Below are 18,674 nucleotides of genomic sequence, written 5' to 3' on the forward strand. Positions count from 1 at the left end.
CCAAACTTCCATTGCTAAGCGAGATGGTTGTTCAGTGAGTTTTGCCCCATTTTACGACCTTTCTTGCCACAGTCGTCAAGTGAATCACTGCAGTTGTTAAGTGAGTAACACGGTCATTAAAATGAATTTGGCTTTCCCCCATTGATTTTGCTGGTCAGGGCGGTCGCAAAAGGGGAACGCGTGACCCCAGGACACTTCCACCATCGTAAGTACGAGTCAGTTGCCAAGCGTCGGAATTTTGATCACGTGACCCCTGGGGATGTTGCAACGGTCGTAAGTGTGAAACGCGGTCATAAGTCACTTTTTTTCAATGCCGTTATAACTTCAAACGGTCACTAAACGAAGGGTTGTAAGTCGAGGACTACCTGTATAGAATAAAGCAACATTCCTGGAATCCTTATCAAGTTTCTCAGCCTGGCCTACCTGGAAGGGCTGGCAGTAACGAAGTAAAATTTCGGTTTCTTGCTTCAAAAGGACGGGATGCCCAGTGTTGAGGGTATAACGGGGGTTTAGAAGCCCCAGACAAAATTCCAACCCCCTCCCCAATTCTCAGATTTTGGAATATTTACAGGGCTCTCTAGGACAGTGTTTCTCAACCTTGGTAGCTTGAAGATGGGTGGACTTCAACTCCCAGAATCCCCCAGCCAGCAGCGCTGGCTGGGGGATTCTGGGAGTTGAAGTCCACCCATCTTCAAGCTTCCAAGGTTGAGAAACACTGCTCTAGGAGAATCCAGCTGTGTAAGATTCGCATTCAGGACCGCATCACCTCCTCTGGCATCACCTAATGTCGTGCTCCGGATAGGCGTCTGGTTCCAGCTGCACCTTGACGGGGACACGGCGCTCGGCCAGCCAGATGGCGCAACGCTGGGCAATCTCTTCCTCCCCGTCTCGGATCGCCTCCGCCAGCCTCAGGGCTTGCTGCTCAGCTGAGGAGGAGAGGAGACCATTCGGCTGTGGAACTCCTTGCCACGTGATACCGCTCTGCCCCCTGGGAGCCATTTCCGAGATCGGCATCTGAAGCTCCCTTAAGGTAAGGGAGAGATCCAGGCACGGGCGTCCCCAGTTGGCTTAGGAATGTCACCACGCAAATGCCAACCTTTAGGTCTGTTTCTTCACGCCCATTCTGCGTTTTGGGCAGTTTGATGTGATGGTTAGGGGACTCAAAGAGTTCTAGACCTCCCTCTGGCATGAAAGCTGGTGGGGTGAGTTTGGATCAAAATCACCAGGAGACAGTGAGTTCTAGTCCTCAAGGAGGGAGGGGAGGAGAGAATGAATAAATGAATGAATGAGGGAGGGAGGGGAGGGAGGGAGGGAGGGAAGAGAGGGGGAGAGGAAGGAAGGAAGGAGAAAGAAAGAGGGAGAGAGGGAGGAGAGAATGAATGAATGAATGAGGGAGGGAGGGAGGGAGGAACAAAGGAAGGAAGGAAGGAAGGAAGGAAGGAAGGAAGGAAGGAAGGAAGGAAGAAAGAAAGAAAGAAAGAAAGAGGGAGGAGAGAATGAATGAATGAATGAAGGAAGGAAGGAGGGAGGAATAAAGGAAGGAAAGGAAGGAGAGAGAGAGAAAGTAAGTAAGAAAGAAAGAGGGGAGGAAGGAGAATGAATGAATGAATGAATGAATGAATGAATGAATGAGGGAGAGAGGGAGGGAGGGAGGAACAAAGGAAGGAAGGAAGGAAGGAAGGAAGGAAGGAAGGAAGGAAGGAAGAAAGAAAGAAAGAAAGAAAGAAAGAAAGAAAGAAAGAAAGAAAGAAAGAAAGAGGGAGGGAGGAGAGAATGAATGAATGAATGAATGAATGAATGAATGAATGAGGGAGGGAGGAATAAAGGAAGGAAGGAAAGGAAAGAGAGAGAGAGAGAAAGTAAGTAAAAAAGAAAGAAAGAGGGGAGGAAGGAGAGAATGAATGAATAAATGAATGAATGAATGAGGGAGGGAGGGAGGGAGGAATAAAGGAAGGAAGGAGAAAGAAAGAAAGAAAGAAAGAAAGAAAGAAAGAGAAAGAAAGAAAGAAAAGAAAGAGGGAGGGAGGGAGGGAGGGAGGGGGGGAGGATAGAATGAATGAATGAATGAATGAATGAGGGAGGGAGGAACAAAGAAAGGAAGAAAGGAAAGGAAGGAGAATGGCGATAGAGAGAGAGAGAGAAAGAAAGTGAAGGAAGAAAGAAGGAAGGAAGGAAGGAGAGAATGAATGAATGAATGACTGACTGAATGAATGAATGAGGCAGGCAGGTCGGAAGTCGTTTCCAATACTTCATGGACCTGTCCAGGTAGTGACCAGGACTAAAGCCTCAAAGGAAAAAAAGTCTATTCAGGTGTTTTTAAAGGAGGGACTTTATTACCCAGTGGGAAGAAAGACCCCCTAGAGCCGTGATGGTGAACCTGTGGCACGCAGAGCCATATCTGTGGGCATACAAGTGTTGCCCTAGCTCAGCTCCAGCGCGCATGCGTGCGCCGGCCAGCTGATTTTCGGGCCTTATGGGCCCACCGGAAGTTGGGAAACGGCCATTTCCGGCCTCTGGATGGCCTCCGGGAAGGTGGGGGCGGCTGTTTTCACCCTCCCCAGGCTCCAAACCTGCCTCTGGAGCCTGGGGAGGGCGAAAAAACGGGCCTACCGGTAACTTTTTTTGCCGTTGCGTGCCAAAAGTGGGGGGACTGCGGGAGGGTGTCGCGCACGCATGCGTGAGGGGCATTGAATTATGGGTGTGGGCACGTCCGCGCCCCCCTCCGCCTTTGGCACGCGATGGCAAAAAGATTAGCCATCACTGCCCTAGAGAGACTTATTTCTAACCCTGAGGATGTTAGCTAGTTGGGATATTGAACCGTCTGCAAGAAAACCACCACGAAGCTCAGAGAGCACCAGGGATCCCTCACGTCAACCCGGAGCTACAAATCTTCTCCTTTATTAGACCTCATTTCTGCTCTGGGTCAGCAAGGAGCATCCAAAAGACCCTCCCCACGGGCCATTTCCGCTTCCTTTGCAAGCCCTTCCCCACCTGTTGGATGCCCACCCCATTCCCCTGCAAACTCACCTTTCCTTATTGCCTCCTCCATCGGCCACACAGTCAGCCCCACGGACTCCTGACCCAAAGAGAAGAAGGAGCCGTGAGGATGGGCAGGACAGACCCAACCCCAACAACCCCATCCTCACGAACAACAAGTCTTTCCAGATCCAATTTCAGCACCCGGCGGTCCATCACTGGAGGCTTTTAAGGAAGAGTTTGGACAGCCACGTGTCTGGAACGGTGTAGGAGCTCCTGCCTGAGTAGGGAGCTGGACTAGAAGACCTCCAAAATCCCCTCCAACTCTCTGTTTCTCAATCTTGGCAACTTTAAGATAGGTGGACTTCAAGTCCCCAAATTCTCCATGAGTGAAGTTGGCTGGGGAATTCTGGGAGTTGAAGTCCACCTATTCTAAAGTTGCCTAAGTTGGGAAACCCTACCCCTAACTTACCCTACCTTATGCTACCCAACCCAACCCTACCTTACCCTATCCAACCCTACCCTACTTTACTCTACTCTACTCCACCCTACCCTACCTTACCCAACCCTACCTTACTCTACCCTACCCTACTGTACCTTACCCTACTGTACTTTACCGAACCCTACACTAGCTTACCTTACCTTACTCTACCTTACCCATCCCTACCCTACCTTACCCATCCCTACCCTACCCTGTCCTTACCCTACCTTTCCGTACTACCCAACTCGACCTTACCCTACCCAAACCTACCTTACTTTACTCTACCCTACCCAACCCAACCCTACCTTACCATACACTACCCAACCCTACCATACCTTATCCTACTCTACCTTACCCAACCCTAGCCTAGCCTACCATAGCTTACTCTGCCTTAATTTACCCTTCCCTACCCTACCCTATCCTTACCATATCCTTCCCTACCCTACCCAACACTACTATACTGTACCTTACCTCTTCCCTACCCTACCTTACCCAACCCTACCTTAATCTACCCCACCCTATTTCACACTACCTTACCTTAATCTACCTTATCTTACCCTCCTCTACCCTACTCTATCCTTACCATATCTTTCCCTACCCTACCCTACCCTACCCAACACTACCGTACTCTACCTTACCTTACCCTTCCCTACCCTTTCCATATCCTTCCCTACCTTACCCTTACCCTACCCAACCCTACCCTGCAATTTAGGCCCAAAGAAAACTTTTCTGCTGGGGACAGGAACCCAAATGAAAGCATCTTCAAGAAAACAGCCTCACCTGCTCTGTGCGTCTCTACTTCCCCAGGTGACCCAAAGCGTCTTCAGACATTGAAGGAGAATCTCTTCCCTCCAGGAACTTCAATCCAGGTTTCTGAACTCTGCGTTCTGATAGAGAGGAAAACCCAACATGACTTTGTTCCTGGACATCTTTCAGGTAGTCCTCGACTTATGACCATAAGGGTACCCAGAATTTTATTTATTTATTTATTCTTATTTCTCAGATTTCTATACCACCCTCCTCCTTTCTGACTCAGGGCGGTGAACAGCCAAAGTAAAACATTTGTACACAAAAGTTAAAATAGATTTAAAATAATTAAATAAGTTTGGCCCATAATTTAAAACGTGTCAATTCAAAACCAATTTCAAATTTTAAAAACCCACCATAAAATCAGGACAGCCCGGCTAACTGAAAAAAAATAGGTTTTTAGGGCCCGACGAAAAGTCCAGAGGTCCGGGATCACTCATATCTCTGGGGGTAGGTCGTTCCAGAGGGCAGGTGCCGCCACAGAGAAGGCCCTTCCCCTGGGGGTCACCAGCCAGCATTGTCTGGCGGACGGCAACCTGAGGAGGCCCTCTCTGTGGGAGCGAACCGGCCGGTGGGAGGCTATTGGTGGCAGAAGGCGGTCCCGTAAGTACCCCGGCCCTAAGCCATGGAGCGCTTTAAAGGTGATCACCAACACCTTGAAGCGCACCCGGAAGTCCACCGGAAGCCAATGCAGCTCGCGCAGGAGAGGAGTCACATGGGAGCGCCCCGTCGCTCCCATAATCCCCCACGCAGCCGCATTCTGCACCAGTTGGAGCCTCTGAGTGTACCCCAAGGGGAGCCCCATGTAGAGAGCGTTACAATAATCCAGACGAGAAGTGACGAGTGCTTGAGTGACCGTGCAGTCATATGTCATAAGTCAAGGACTGTAAGCCAGTCAGTAAATGGGTTATCACATGACCACAGGTCATAAATTTTCTTGCCTAAATGTAGAACCTTACTTTTTTCACCAAATGAAATTCAAGGTTGAAAAATGTCAGGTTCTGCATTTAGGCAAGAAAAACAAAATGCACAGGTACACCTCACTCAATAGTAGTAACTGGGAGAGGGATCTTGGAGTCCTGGTGGAGAATTGCTTAAATAGGAGCCAGCCGTGTGCAGCAGCTGCCAAAAAAGCCAACACAGTTCTAGGCTGCATCAACAGAGGGATAGAATCACGATCACGTGAAGTGTTAATACCACTTTATAAGGCCTTAGTAAGGCCACACTTGGAATCCTGCGTCCAATTTTGGTCACCATGATGTAAAAAAGATGTTGAGACTCTGGAAAGAGTGCAGAGAAGAGCAATAAAGAGGATTAGGGGACTGGAGGCTAAAACATACGAAGAACGGTTGCAGGAACTGGATAGGTCTAGTTTAATGAAAAGAAGAACTAGGGGAGACATGACAGCAGTCTTCCAATAGCTCAGGGGCTGCCCCAAAGAAGAGGGAGTCAAGCTATTCTCCAAAGCACCTGAGGGTAGAACAAGAAGCAACAGGTGGAAACGAATCAAGAAGAGAAGCAATTTAGAACTAAGGAGAAATTTCCTGACAGTTAGAACAATTAACCAGTGGAACTACTTGCCACTAGAAGTTGTGAATGCTCCAACATTGGAAGTTTTTAAGAAGAGATTGGACAACTATTTGTCTGAAGTGGTGTAGGATTTCCTGCCTAAGCAAGGGGTTGGACTACAAGACCTCCAAGGTCCCTTCCAACTCTGTCGTTCTATTCTATAAAACGGCCATAGTCACCCACTTTTGCCTTAGAGGGTCTATTACAGGTAATCCTCGATTTACAACCACAATCAGGGCCCACATTTCCATTGCGGAGCAGTTAAGAGAGTTTTGTCCTGTTTTACGACCTTACTTGCTACAGCTGTTAAGCGAATCATTGCCGTTGTTGGTAACAGGGTTGTTATGTGAATCTGGCTTCCCCATTGACTTTACAGGTTAGTTGGTCACAAAATGACCTCCAGGACATGCACCTGTTGTAAATACGAGTCAGTTGTCAAGCCTCTGGATTTTGATCACGTGAACCCGGGGAGGCTGCAACCGTCGTAAGTGTGAAAAACGGTCAGAAGTCACTTTTTTCAGAACTCTGGTCACTCAATGAATGGTCGTAAATTCAGGGCTACCTGGGTGTTGTGCCTGTGCGGATTGTAGCTGACTCAGACAGCGAGGAGGCTGGTGTGGTGCTGCGCCAGCAGCCTGTGCAGCTGGCACTAAGTCAGACAGTGAGGAGGCTGGAGAAGATGTGGTGCCAGAGGCGAGGATTGAGCCAGGGCCTTCAGAACCTCCAGAAGCTCCTTTAAGTGAAGAGGAAGAAGAGGAGCAGCTTCTTCTCGATGCACGAGCGCGCAGAGCTGCCAAAAGGCAGGAGTGGCTCCTCAGGGGGAGGTCTCCTCGAGAGTAAGGCTTGGGGCTAATTGGCCACTCCCCTAGCCTATTTAAGGAAGGACAACGACTGAAGCAATTTGCAGGGAACAACTTCGTTCACATGTCTTGCCTTGCTTATCTTATCAGCTTCCTGCAAATTGCTTCTGGGCATTCTGCCAACCACAGTAAGCTTTCAGTTATTATTCTTTGAATTCTTGACGGCTGTTTTTTTTTTTTTATGCGTTAAGCAATAGCCTTCATACTTTTGTATATTTTTATACAAAGTCAGCTTATTGCCCCCACAAACTGGGTCCTCATTTTACCCACCTTAGAAAGGATGGAAGGCTGAGTCAACCTTGAGCCTGGGGAGATTCGAACTTACAGTAATTGCAGACAGCTGGTGTTAATCACAATGCTATCAGTCTGCTGAGCCACCAGGCCCTCCCTCTTTCCCTCCCTCCCTTCTTTTTCTTTCTTTCTCTCTTTCTTTCCCTCCCTCCCTCCCTCCCTTCTTTCTTTCCTTCTTTTTCCTCCCTCCCTCCCTTCTTTTTCTTTCTTTCTTTCTTTCTCTCTCTCTTTTTTTTTTTTTTTTAATTTGATTTATATGCCGCCCTTCTCCGGAGACTCAGGGCGGCTTACAATGCGCTAAGCAATAGCCTTCATTCTTTTGTATATTTTATACAAAGTCAGCTTATTGCCCCCACAAACTGGGTCCTCAATTTACCCACCTTAGAAAGGATGGAAAGGCTGAGTCAACCTTGAGCCTGGGGAGATTCGAACTTGCAATAATTGCAGACAGCTGAATGTTAATAACAGGCTTTTAGTCTGTTGAGCTATCCAGGCTCCTGGATTAATGCAGTTAATTAACAGCTGTTGTTGTAAAAGACTGATTTATTTAGTAAACTAAGGTTTGAACCGACTTTGTATGTGCTGCGTTCTTTGGGGTCCGTAGCTGGGGCAGAACAGGTGGGTTTGGTTTCACTGCTTTTCTCCTCACCTGTTTCCGATGCTCCGAATCCTCCTTAAAAGACGGTGCCCAGACTTGAACCCAGGACTTGAGGCCGAAAAACCACAAGCAAGCACAGCTTTCACTTCCTCCGACTTCCGTTGTTTTAGTCGAAAATAGCATTTTTGGCAACTGCGGCCCAGCCTTGACTCATCTTTGGTTGCAAGGCTTCCAATCTATAGGGAGAAGAACGCCATGAGAAACTGAGCCTATTTGACTCCCGATACAAAACAATCCTCGGCTTACAACGGTTCGTTTAGCGACCGTCCGAAGTTACAACGGTTCCGTGAAAGTGACTTACAACCGTTTACAACCAACGCAGTTGCCGAGGTTGGAGACCCCTGTCCTACACCAATTCTGACAAATGGAACTGCAGGATATTGTGGGTTTTTTTTGTTTCCTTCTTCTCTTTTTTTTATTGTCCCTTTCGAATGGGGTCTAACTATATAAATCTTCACGTCCCTTATGAACTTTCACATTTAGGAAACAAAATTTCTTGGTTTTTTTTTTCTCAGTTCCGTAATCCGGGTGTGGTTTTCTTATTTTTCTGTCGTTAACATTTCCTGGTAGAACTGTTGATTCTTTGACTAAGTATTTGCAAACAGTGCAAGAAAAGAGCAGGCTGACCATAAACTCAAAGGATGTTTTTTTTTGTTTTGTTTTTTAAAAAAAGTTGGATCCTGAAAAAATGAAACCGATGGAAAAAAAGGGAAGGGCCTCCATTTTTTTTTGCACAAAGTGCAATGGCGCAAACTCTTAACTTGAGCGTAATTCTACATTTGCATCCAGAGTTTTGTGTTTTTCAGTTTTTAGCTGGAAATTAAACTCTGCTCTTGAACTGATGTTGGCTTGGAAATCTCACTTTGGGATTGATTTTACTTATCTTTATTTGTTTAGGGAATTTATAGGGCCTCTCGGTAGTTACAGGTAGTCCTGTAGTTACGACCGCAATTGAGCCCAAAATCTATGTTGCTAAGTGAAACATTGGTTGTGTGAATTTGCCCCCATTTTACGACTTTTCTTGCCACCGTTGTTAAGTGAATCATTGCATTTGTTCAATTAGCAACCTGGTTGTTAAGTGAACTGGGATTCCCCCATTGACTTTGCTGGTCAGAAGGTCGCAAATTCTATTCTATTCTATTCTATTCTTATTCCTATTCCTATTCCATTTCATATTTTCTTTTCTATTCCATTCCATTCCATTCCATTCCATTCCATTCCATTCCATTCCATATTTTCTATTCTATTCTATTCTATTCTATTCTATTCTATTCTATTCTATTCTATTCTATTCTATTCTATTCTATTCATTCTATTCTAATTCTATTCATTTTTAATTCCAATATTCCATTCTATTCCATTCCATTCCATTCCATTCCATTCTTCATTCCAATGTCTATTCTATTCTATTCTTATTCCTATTCCTATTCCATTTCATATTTTCTATTCTATTCTATTCTATTCTATTCTATTCTATTCTATTCTATTCTATTCTATTCTATTCTATTCTATTCTATTCTTCTTTCTTATTCCATTCCATTCTACTTCTCATCTATTTCTCTTCAACCCTGAAGCTGGCCTGGCCAAAGCCATCTGGGAGCTTCAGAGCTACCGCCACACTGGAGCTGACGGATAGGGAGGGCAGGGGTAGATTAGATAGCTGAGGTTGTTTAGTCAAAACAAAATACTTTTCCCCTGGGAACCAAGGGCGTTCTCACACCTGGCCAGGAGGAGGAGTAGTGATGTCACCAGACGCTGCCTTGATTGGGCCACATGACTGATTTGTTTGGAATTTGGGAGCAAAACTTTTACTTTTAATTAAGTGAAAACTACGGGGCCTCCCAGAGTTCGTTTTCACCAGATCTGTGCCAATTTGATATTTCCAATAAAGCTATTCTTTGAGGAATCTACCTGCCTTGGAGTTCTTACTTGCAATGGGTCAATTAGTTGGAAGTCTGACACTATTTCTATTCTAACTCTAATTGTAATTCTATTCCATTCTATTCCGTTCCATATTTTCTATATTCTATTCTATTCCATTCCATTCCATGATATTGTATATAGTCTATGTTCTATATTCTATTTTCTGTTCCATTCCATTCCATTCTTTTCTTTCATTCTCTAGTCCAGTCCTGTCCAGTCTCTAGTCTATTCTATATTTTCATGATATTGTATATATTCTATGTTCTATATTCTATTTTCTGTTCCATTCCATTCTTTTCTTTCATTCTCTAGTCCAGTCCTGTCCAGTCTCTAGTCTATTCTATATTTTCATGATATTGTATATATTCTATGTTCTATATTCTATTTTCTGTTCCATTCCATTCTTTTCTTTCATTCTCTAGTCCAGTCCTGTCCAGTCTCTAGTCTATTCTATATTTTCATGATATTGTATATATTCTATGTTCTATATTCTATTTTCTATTCCATTCCATTCTTTTCTTTCATTCTCTAGTCCAGTCCTGTCCAGTCTCTAGTCTATTCTATATTTTCATGATATTGTATATATTCTATGTTCTATATTCTATTTTCTGTTCCATTCCATTCTTTTCTTTCATTCTCTAGTCCAGTCCTGTCCAGTCTCTAGTCTATTCTATATTTTCATGATATTGTATATATTCTATGTTCTATATTCTATTTTCTGTTCCATTCCATTCTTTTCTTTCATTCTCTAGTCCAGTCCTGTCCAGTCTCTAGTCTATTCTATATTTCGCTCCATTCTATTATGTTTTGTTCTGTTCTGTTCTCCTTCTATTCCATTCCATTCCATGATGTTGTATTTACTCTATATTCCATGTTCTATTTTCTGTTCCATTCCGTTCCAATCTATTATCTATTCTATTCTATTCCTTTCTATTCATTTATTTATATACCGCCTTTATTATTTTTACAAACGAACCAAAATGCGAACATATCCATATCCACCTCCTCCTATTTTCCCCACAATAACAAGCACCAATTATAGTGCGCACAGACTTGGCAGATCCATTCCCTAATCTTCACCATTAGTTTAGGACTACAATCCCCATCGTTCCACGTAGAATAACTCTTTGGAGATTGTAGGGCACTCCCTTGGATTGTTGGAGAGAATCGCTAGGTGAAAACATTTCTTCTGAGTTTTGGCAGAAGCCAAAAGAGACTGGTGTTACACAAACTTTAAAAGTCTAAATTATGATAGGGATATCCAAGGTCACAGTTAAATGCCTTCCTGCATTGTTTCTCAATCTTGGCAGTTTTAAGATGTGTAGAATTTAACTCCCAGAATTGGGGAGTTGAAATTCACCCATTCTAAGCCGCCAAGGTTGAGAAAAACACTGCTTTATTGGTGCCTGGTTGTTTTTAATTAGTATAATTTTTTGAGCAAGGAAAGAAAGAAAAAAGGAAGGAAGGAAGGAAGGAAGGAAGGAAGGAAGGAAGGAAGGAGGAAGAAAAGAAAGAAGGAAAGAAGGAAAGAAAGAAAAAGAAAGAAAAGCAAGCAAGCAAGAAAAAGAAAAAAGGAAGGAAGGAAGGAAAGAAGGAAAGAAGGAAAGAAAAAGAAAGAAAGAAAGAAAGAAAGGAAAGAAAGAAAGAAAAAGAAAAGAAAGAAGGAAAGAAGAAAAGAAAGAAAAAGAAAGAAAAGCAAGCAAGCAAGAAAGAATAAGAAAAAAGGAAGGAAGGAAAGAAAGAAAGAAAGAAAAAGAAAAGAAAGAAGGAAAGAAGGAAAGAAAGAAAAAGAAAGAAAAGCAAGCAAGAAAGAAAGAATAAGAAAAAAGGAAGGAAGGAAAGAAGGAAAGAAAAAGAAAGAAAGAAAGAAAGAAAGGAAGAAAGAAAGGAAGGAAGGAAGGAAGGAAGGAAGGAAGGAAGGAAGGAAGGAAAGACATGGCCTAAACAGGCTCCAGACAACCCATAAGGCTGGGATTTTTTTTAGTTCTGGGTTGTATTGTTGTTGTGAGTCACCATGAATTGTGTTTTTAGATTAGCAGTGAATGAAAGAATGACTCAATCAATTAGAAAGAAACAGAAACAGAAACAGAAACAGAGGGAGGGAGGGAGGAAGGGAGAGAGAGAGAGAAGGAAAGAAAGAGAGAGAGAAAGAAAGAAAGAAAGAAAGAAAGAAAGAAAGAAAGAAAGAAAGAAAGAAAGAAAGAAAATTTTTTTTGAAGAGAATTAGAAGGGACATAATAGCAGTGTTCCAATATCTCAGGGGCTGCCCCAAAGAAGAGGGAGTCAAGCTATTCTCCAAAGCACCAGAAAGCAGGACAAGAAGCAACGGGTGGAAACTAATCAAGGAGAGAAGCAACCTGGAACTAAGGAGAAATTTCCTGACAGTTAGAACAATTAACCAGTGGAACTACTTGCCTCTAGAAGTTGTAGGTGCTCCATCAATGGAGATTTTTAAAAAGAGACTGGACAGCCATTTGTCTAGGATAGAATAAAGTTTTCTGCTTTGGGCAGCGGGTTGGACTACAAGATCTCTAAAGTCTCTTCCAGCCCTAGGATTCTATGTTCAATGGGAGGGAGGGAGGGAGGAAGGAAGATCAGGATGAGGGAGGGAAATTATCGAAAAGTCTGCAACTTTGACAGCCCAGCTAAAAGAAACTGACTATTTTTAGGCCCCCCCCTAAAAATAATAATAATAATAAAGAAATACAAGCAGTCCCCGACGTATGATCACAATTCAGCCCAGAATTTACGTCGCTAAGGGAGACAATTTGTTAAGCGAGTTTTGCCCCATTTTACAACTTTCCTTGCCAAAGTTGTCCTTAAATGAGTAACCCGGTTGTTAAGCGAATCTGGCTTCCCCTTTGAACTTCGGTTGTCCGAAGGTCGCCAAAGGGCCACTGCGACCGTCATAACTATGCACCCGTTTACCCAAATGTAAATCAGATGACCACGGAGATGCTGAAAAGGTCATAACTGCGAGAAACGGTCCCAAGCCCCTTTTTCCGGGCTTCGAACGGTCGTTAAATGAACTGTTGTAACTTGAGGACTACCGGTTAAATAAAGCTCAACGCCCGCCCCGCCCACCCCGGATTTAAATTAAACCCCCTCCCCCCCCAGCAGAAGACAAAATCTATCAGCAGAGCGTTAAACCTGCATCTATTTGGAGCCCAGAAACTTTGCAAAAGTTTGGAGTCCCAGAAGATGTGAAAGTCTCGTCCAAATCAAAGGCCCAAATGGCCATCAGGAAGGGCCTAACGGTGGGATAGGGACCCTCCTCCAGCTGTCTAAAGCCCCCTCCCACCATTACAGCCGGGCAAAATCCCACCACCCCTAAGGAGGAAGAGGAATGGGGTCACCTGAAACTGGATACGTCTGCTTTTCCCTGGTGGTGGGGGAGGAGATGACGGGACCACCTTCAAGGCAGGGGTCTCCAATTTTGGCAACTTTAAGCCTGGCGGACTTCAACTCCCAGAATTCCCCAGCCAGCTGGGGAATTCTGGGAGTTGAAGTCCGCCAGGCTTAAAGTTGCCAAAGTTGGAGACCCTTGCTTCAAGAGGACCAGACACTTGAAATCAACAAACCAAAACTGTAGTTAGCAAGTTTGCAACTGATAGGATTAAGAGCAGAGGGGGGGGGGGGTTGCGGACTTGGAAGTCCCCGGGCAAAGGGGGAGGATGGGATGGACCCTTCCCCTTCTAAGGTCAAAGTTCACCAGCCCCCCCTCCCCATTGCAGCCCTTCCCTTGCATGCAAAGAAGCATCCCCAGAGGGGTCTCTAGCCCCCCCCTAGAGGCGTTGGGGGGGGCGGAGAGTGGGGGGGGCGGAGGGTTGCGTGCCAGAGAGGGACTATAGCACCTCCGGGCCCCTTGCAAGGCACACAAAAAACACACACAGACACACAAACACAAGTTGCAAACTTTCCAAGGCTGCAGGAAGCCAAGCCAAGCCCCCCTACTTTGGGGAGGGGGGAGAAGGGCAGAGACTAGGAAGGAAGAGGGGGGAAGGGAAACACAACTCTGGGGGAGGGGAGCAGAGATCCAGCCCCAACCCCCCAACCCCTTTTAACTCCTTCCCCACCCCCCAGGCGGCCTGGGCAGGAAGCCCCTTCCTCTTTGGGGAAGGGGGGAAGGCAGAGACTAGGAACGAGGGGGGGGGGAAGAAACACAACTCTGGGGGAGGGGAGTAGAGATCCTGCCCCACCCCACCCCCACTCCCACCCCCAGGCGGCCTGGGCCTCCCGCCCCGCCCTGCAAAACTTGCAAGCTCGCGGGATACCCCCCTTTTCCCAGGCGGGGGAGGGGAGATTGCAAAAAAAGAGGGGAGGGGAGGGTGAAGGAGAGGGGGGGGGTCCATGCAAAACTGACCTCCAGCCTCTGCTCGGCTCCTTCCAGGAAAACGAAAGCAAAGCGGCGGAGAGGAGGAGCAGCAGAAGCAGCAGATCTGAGCACGCGGCTTCCGCTTCGGAGCCCGGGCAAAGAGGGAATCCCCGTGACGTCACGGGGGGCTGGGTCTTTTCTCCCCTTCCCCCCCCCCACCCCTCCCGTGGCCGACCCTGCAAACAATCCGGAGTGACTCCTTTTCAAGTCCCCGGAAGCAGAGCTGAGCCGGATTAGCGGGGATTTGTTTCCGGACTTGTTTTTATTTATTTTTTTTTTTTCTCTCTCCCCCCAGCTCTGAGATCACCTGGTGGTCCCCCGTCCAATCCAGATTTAAGCCTCTCCCGCTGCTTTTTTTGGGGGGGGGATGAGGGGGGGCTCCACTTTGGGGGGAGCAGCTGCCACTTTTTTTTTCATCCTAAAGGGAGCCAGCCAAACCCTTTTGATATTATTATTCAAATAATAATTATTTATTTATTTATTTTAATTTATTTTATTGAATTTGTACTACTCCCGAAGGACTCAGGGCGGGTGAACAGCCATAGAATAAAACAACATATAAATGCAAAATTTAAAATAAAGTAAAACGAATTAAATAATTTGGCTGGACAAATTTAAAACCCCAATAATTTAAAACCAAATTTAAAATTTCCATTTAAAAAGGGGAAAAAAGGGGAAAGACTTAGGTCAGGCCAGCTTGATGAAATAAGAAATAAGAAAATAATTTTATAATTATTATATAATAATTATAATTATTATATAATTATAATAATTTATAACTTTATAATAATTTAAAATTTAAAATCATTAATTTATAATAATTTTATGATTATTATTTTATGGGTAGTTTTAACTGTTTCATGGATAGTTAAGAGAATAAAAATGGAAGTTGGAAATCAAAGGAGGGGATTAGAGAAGGGTTGAAAATACTGTTCGGATAGAGAGGCAAACCATAGGACAATTGTTATTATTATGATGACTATTAGGATTATTATTTTATTCTTATTAGAAGATAGGTTAAGAGGGAAGAATGAATAGGTTTACTATGCTCAGTACTACATTACATTAATATCAATGTAATGAATGGTGTTGTAAATTTTGATGGTTATTGCATGAAGGTATTTGTACCCACTGTTTTAAGGCAGGGGTCTCCAAAACTTGGCAACTTTAAGACTTGTGGACTTCAACTCCCAGAGTTCCTCAGCCAGCAAAGCAAAGCAAAGCTGGCTGAGGAATTCTGGGAGTTGAAGTCCACAAGTCTTAAAGTTGCCAAGCTTTGGAGACCCCTGGTTTAAGGGAAGATGGAATGTTTATATTAAAAAAAAAAAAATTTAAATTAAAAAAAAAAAGCCAGCTGGGAAGAGAGGCCGGGTGGTCCTCCAGTTAGACTTGAGCCCCAAGCCAGGCGGTCGTTAAGCGACTTTTGCCCCCATCGCAGGAAACCCTACACCAGAAGTCTCCAAACTTGGCAGCTTTAAGACTTGTGGACTTCAACTCCCAGAATTCTCCAGCCAGCTTAGCTTTGCTTTGCTGAGGAGCTTTGCTGGCTGAGGAACTCTGGGAGTTGAAGTCCACAAGTCTTAAAAGTTGCCAAGTTTGGAGACCCCGGCCTTAAAACAGTGGGTTCAAATAACTTCGTGCAATAACCATCAACATTTACAACTTCATTCATTACATTGATATATTTTTTTTTTAATTTGATTTATATGCTGCCCTTCTCCGGAGACTCAGGGCGGCTTACAATGCGTTAAGCAACAGCCTTCATTCTATTGTATATTTTATACAAAGTCAGCTTATTGCCCCCACAAACTGGGTCCTCATTTCACCTACCTTAGAAAGGATGGAAGGCTGAGTCAACCTTGAGCCTTGGAGAGATTCGAACCAGCAGAAATTGCAGGCAGCTGTGTTAATAACAGGGTGCACTAAACCCTTGTACTATCAAGGCTCTTGATGTAATGTAGTATGTAGTATTGAACATAGTAAACCTATTCATTTTTCCCTTTTAACGTATGCTATATGTATGCTTCCCTCTTAGCTATGCTGGCTGGAGAGTTGAAGTCCACAAGTCTTAAAGCTGCCAAGTTTGAAGACCTCTGCCCTACACCATGTTCTAACCTAGACTTCCTGAGACAGTAAAAAGCACAAGATTAGTCCCCAAAACCCTCTTTTTATTTCAACGGCTGTGAATTATTGTTTATTCACAGTCTGTAATGAGTCACAAAGAGTTGGAAAAGAGTCCGACAGAAGCCTGCCATAGTTCTTCGGGATAAGGCTGATAAGCACCTACCTTTATCTCCCTTGACACGCTGCCAAAGACCTCATTGGCAATTAGCTTTGCAAGGCCACACCAGGGGTGGGGGTCTACTTACCTTTACTACCGGTTTGCAACAGGAACGAGAGCACACGTTCGCTTCGCTCATGCTGGCTGTGGAATTCTGGGACTTGAAGTCCACCAGGGGTGAAATCCAGCAGGTTCTGGCGAACCGGTAGCGGAAATTTTGAGCAGTTCGGAGAACCGGCAAATACCACCTCTGGCTGGCCCCAGAATGGAGTGGGAATGGGGATTTTGTAATATCCTTCCCCCAGGAGTGGGGAGGGAATGGGGATTTTGCAGTATCCTTCCCCTGCCACGCCCACCAAGCCACGCCCACAGAACCAGTAGTAAAAAAATTTGGATTTCACCACTGAAGTCCACCCATCTTAAAGTTGCCAAGTTTGAGAAACAGTGATAGAGAATATATACACTGCTCAAAAAAATAAAGGGAAGACAAGCAGAAGACATCCGAGATCTGAATGAACGAAATAACCTTATTAAATATTTTGTTCGTTGCATATAGTAGTTTTGTGTTCCCTTTAGTTGTTTGAGCAGTGTATAAGCTACTGTATGTAAAGAACAAAGTATTTAATAAGGCTATTTCATTCATTCAGATCTCGGATGTCTTCTGCTTGTGTTCCCTTTATTTTTTTTAAGCAGTAATATATAACTCTTCCTTTTAAGGAGTATTTTAAATATATATATTTTTAAACAGTTTGATATACGCTATGTTTATTCTGTCCAGAAATCTTAAAAATTGCCAAATTTGAAAAATACTGCTTTAGACTCAACTCCATACCTTAGAAAAACTGCAGAAACAGGATATAAGGGGAAAAAAATTATTCCAACTTCTCTGGGTACTTAGAATCTCAAATAAATATTGCTACAAATGCCAATTAATTCATTTTTTTTTATTTTATTTTCCAAACGACAGAAAAATCAGCAAACTCACTGTTTGAAAGAGCGTGAGAGACTCCGTTCACACAGCACGTTAAACCCAGGTTTACCAAACACAGCAGTGCTATTCACACAATGTACGACCCCCAAGGAAATAAAACTATAATCTGGCACAAAGTGAGAATCACACACCCAACACATGCAGGAGATCTTAACCCTGTGAAGTTAAAATTTAATTTTTTTAACTTTTAGCTCCTTTTTTGTAGAACGAAGGCTGCCCGTTTGCACGATTCATTTAATTATGGACTTCACTCACTTATTTATTTTTTATCCTGCCTTCATTATTTTGACAAATAACTCGAGGCGGTGAACGCACAAAATATTCCTTCCTTCCAGTTTTCGCACAACAACCCTGTAAGGTGGGTTGGGCTGAGAGAGTGAACGGTCCAACGCAGGCTTTCATCTCAGGGCAGGACTAGAACTCACAGCCTTCCTGGTGATTGGCCCAAAGTCACCCAGCCGGCTTTCATCCCCAAGTCAGGATTTGAACTCATGGCCTTCCGTTTCCAATGCCTCCAGAAGTTGTGGGTGCTCCATCATTGGAGGTTTTTAAGAAGAGATTGCAGAGCCATTTGTCTGAAATGGTACACGGCTTCCTACCTGAGCGGGGGGTTGGACTAGATGACCTCCAGAGCTTTCAGCTCTGTTATTCATCAGAGACCCTGATGCATGGGACTTCACAGTGAATTTTACCTGCAGGTTGTGTAGGCCCAACAGGTGTGAGGAGGCTTCCCCTGGTTGTTTTGTCAAAGATAAAAAGGCACATAGTTGTTTGCTACACACAGACATAATCTGGGTAATGCATAATACAAAAAGGATCACGCGACATGCAGCCACGGGGGAATCCGTACTTGGTTGAGGATCCACTGGGAATTCTCCCTGGATCAAATCTGCTTTTCTTTAAAGGAGCCGGTGAGTAGCAACCATTAAAACCCTTTCTGCCATCTATACGGGTAGTCCTCGAATTACGACCACAATTGGGGGGGGGGACAGAGTTTTTCCATTGCTAAGCAAGAGAATCTCACCCGATTTTATAATTTTGGGGGGGGGGGCACAGCGAAGCAAATCACTGTGGTCGTTAAATGAATTGTGTGGCCATTAAATGAATCGTGTGGTCATTAAGCGAATCTGGCTTCCTCCACTGACTCTGCTTGTGAGACGTTCGCTAATGACGCTGGCCAAGGACCAGGAGATGCTGGGACAGTCATAAGTGCAAGGACCGATGGTGCATCAGTTTTTTCACGTAGAACCGTCACTAAAGGAGTGGTTGTAAGTCGAGGACTACCGGAGTTGAAGTTCACACATCTTAAGTTGCTAAGGTTGAAAAATACCTCTCTAATAAGCAAGCATTTTTTTACAGGTAGTCCTCGACTTACAACCACAATGGAGCCCCAAATGTCTGTTGCTAAGTGGGACATTTGTTAAGGGAGTACTGCCCCATTTTACGACCTTCCTTATCACAA

The 18,674-nt window shown here is 44.4% G+C and overlaps 1 protein-coding gene across 1 annotated transcript in view; it reads right to left on the minus strand.

Moving 5' to 3' along the window:
• RBCK1 (RANBP2-type and C3HC4-type zinc finger containing 1) overlaps nucleotides 1–7,956 on the minus strand; it is a 31,499-nt gene extending 23,543 nt beyond the window's left edge. Inside the window, 4 exon segments of the mRNA XM_070940265.1 lie at nucleotides 782–926; nucleotides 3,028–3,076; nucleotides 4,238–4,344; nucleotides 7,634–7,956. Coding sequence (XP_070796366.1) covers nucleotides 782–926; nucleotides 3,028–3,049 — 167 coding nt within the window. The 5' untranslated portion in view covers nucleotides 3,050–3,076; nucleotides 4,238–4,344; nucleotides 7,634–7,956.
• Between the last annotated feature and the right edge of the window lie 10,718 nt (nucleotides 7,957–18,674).

The sequence above is a fragment of the Pituophis catenifer genome, unplaced genomic scaffold, assembly GCF_029215685.1.
Source record: "Pituophis catenifer annectens isolate HBS135680 unplaced genomic scaffold, rPitCat1.0.hap2 SCAF_3, whole genome shotgun sequence".
Taxonomy (NCBI): Eukaryota; Metazoa; Chordata; class Lepidosauria; order Squamata; family Colubridae; genus Pituophis; species Pituophis catenifer.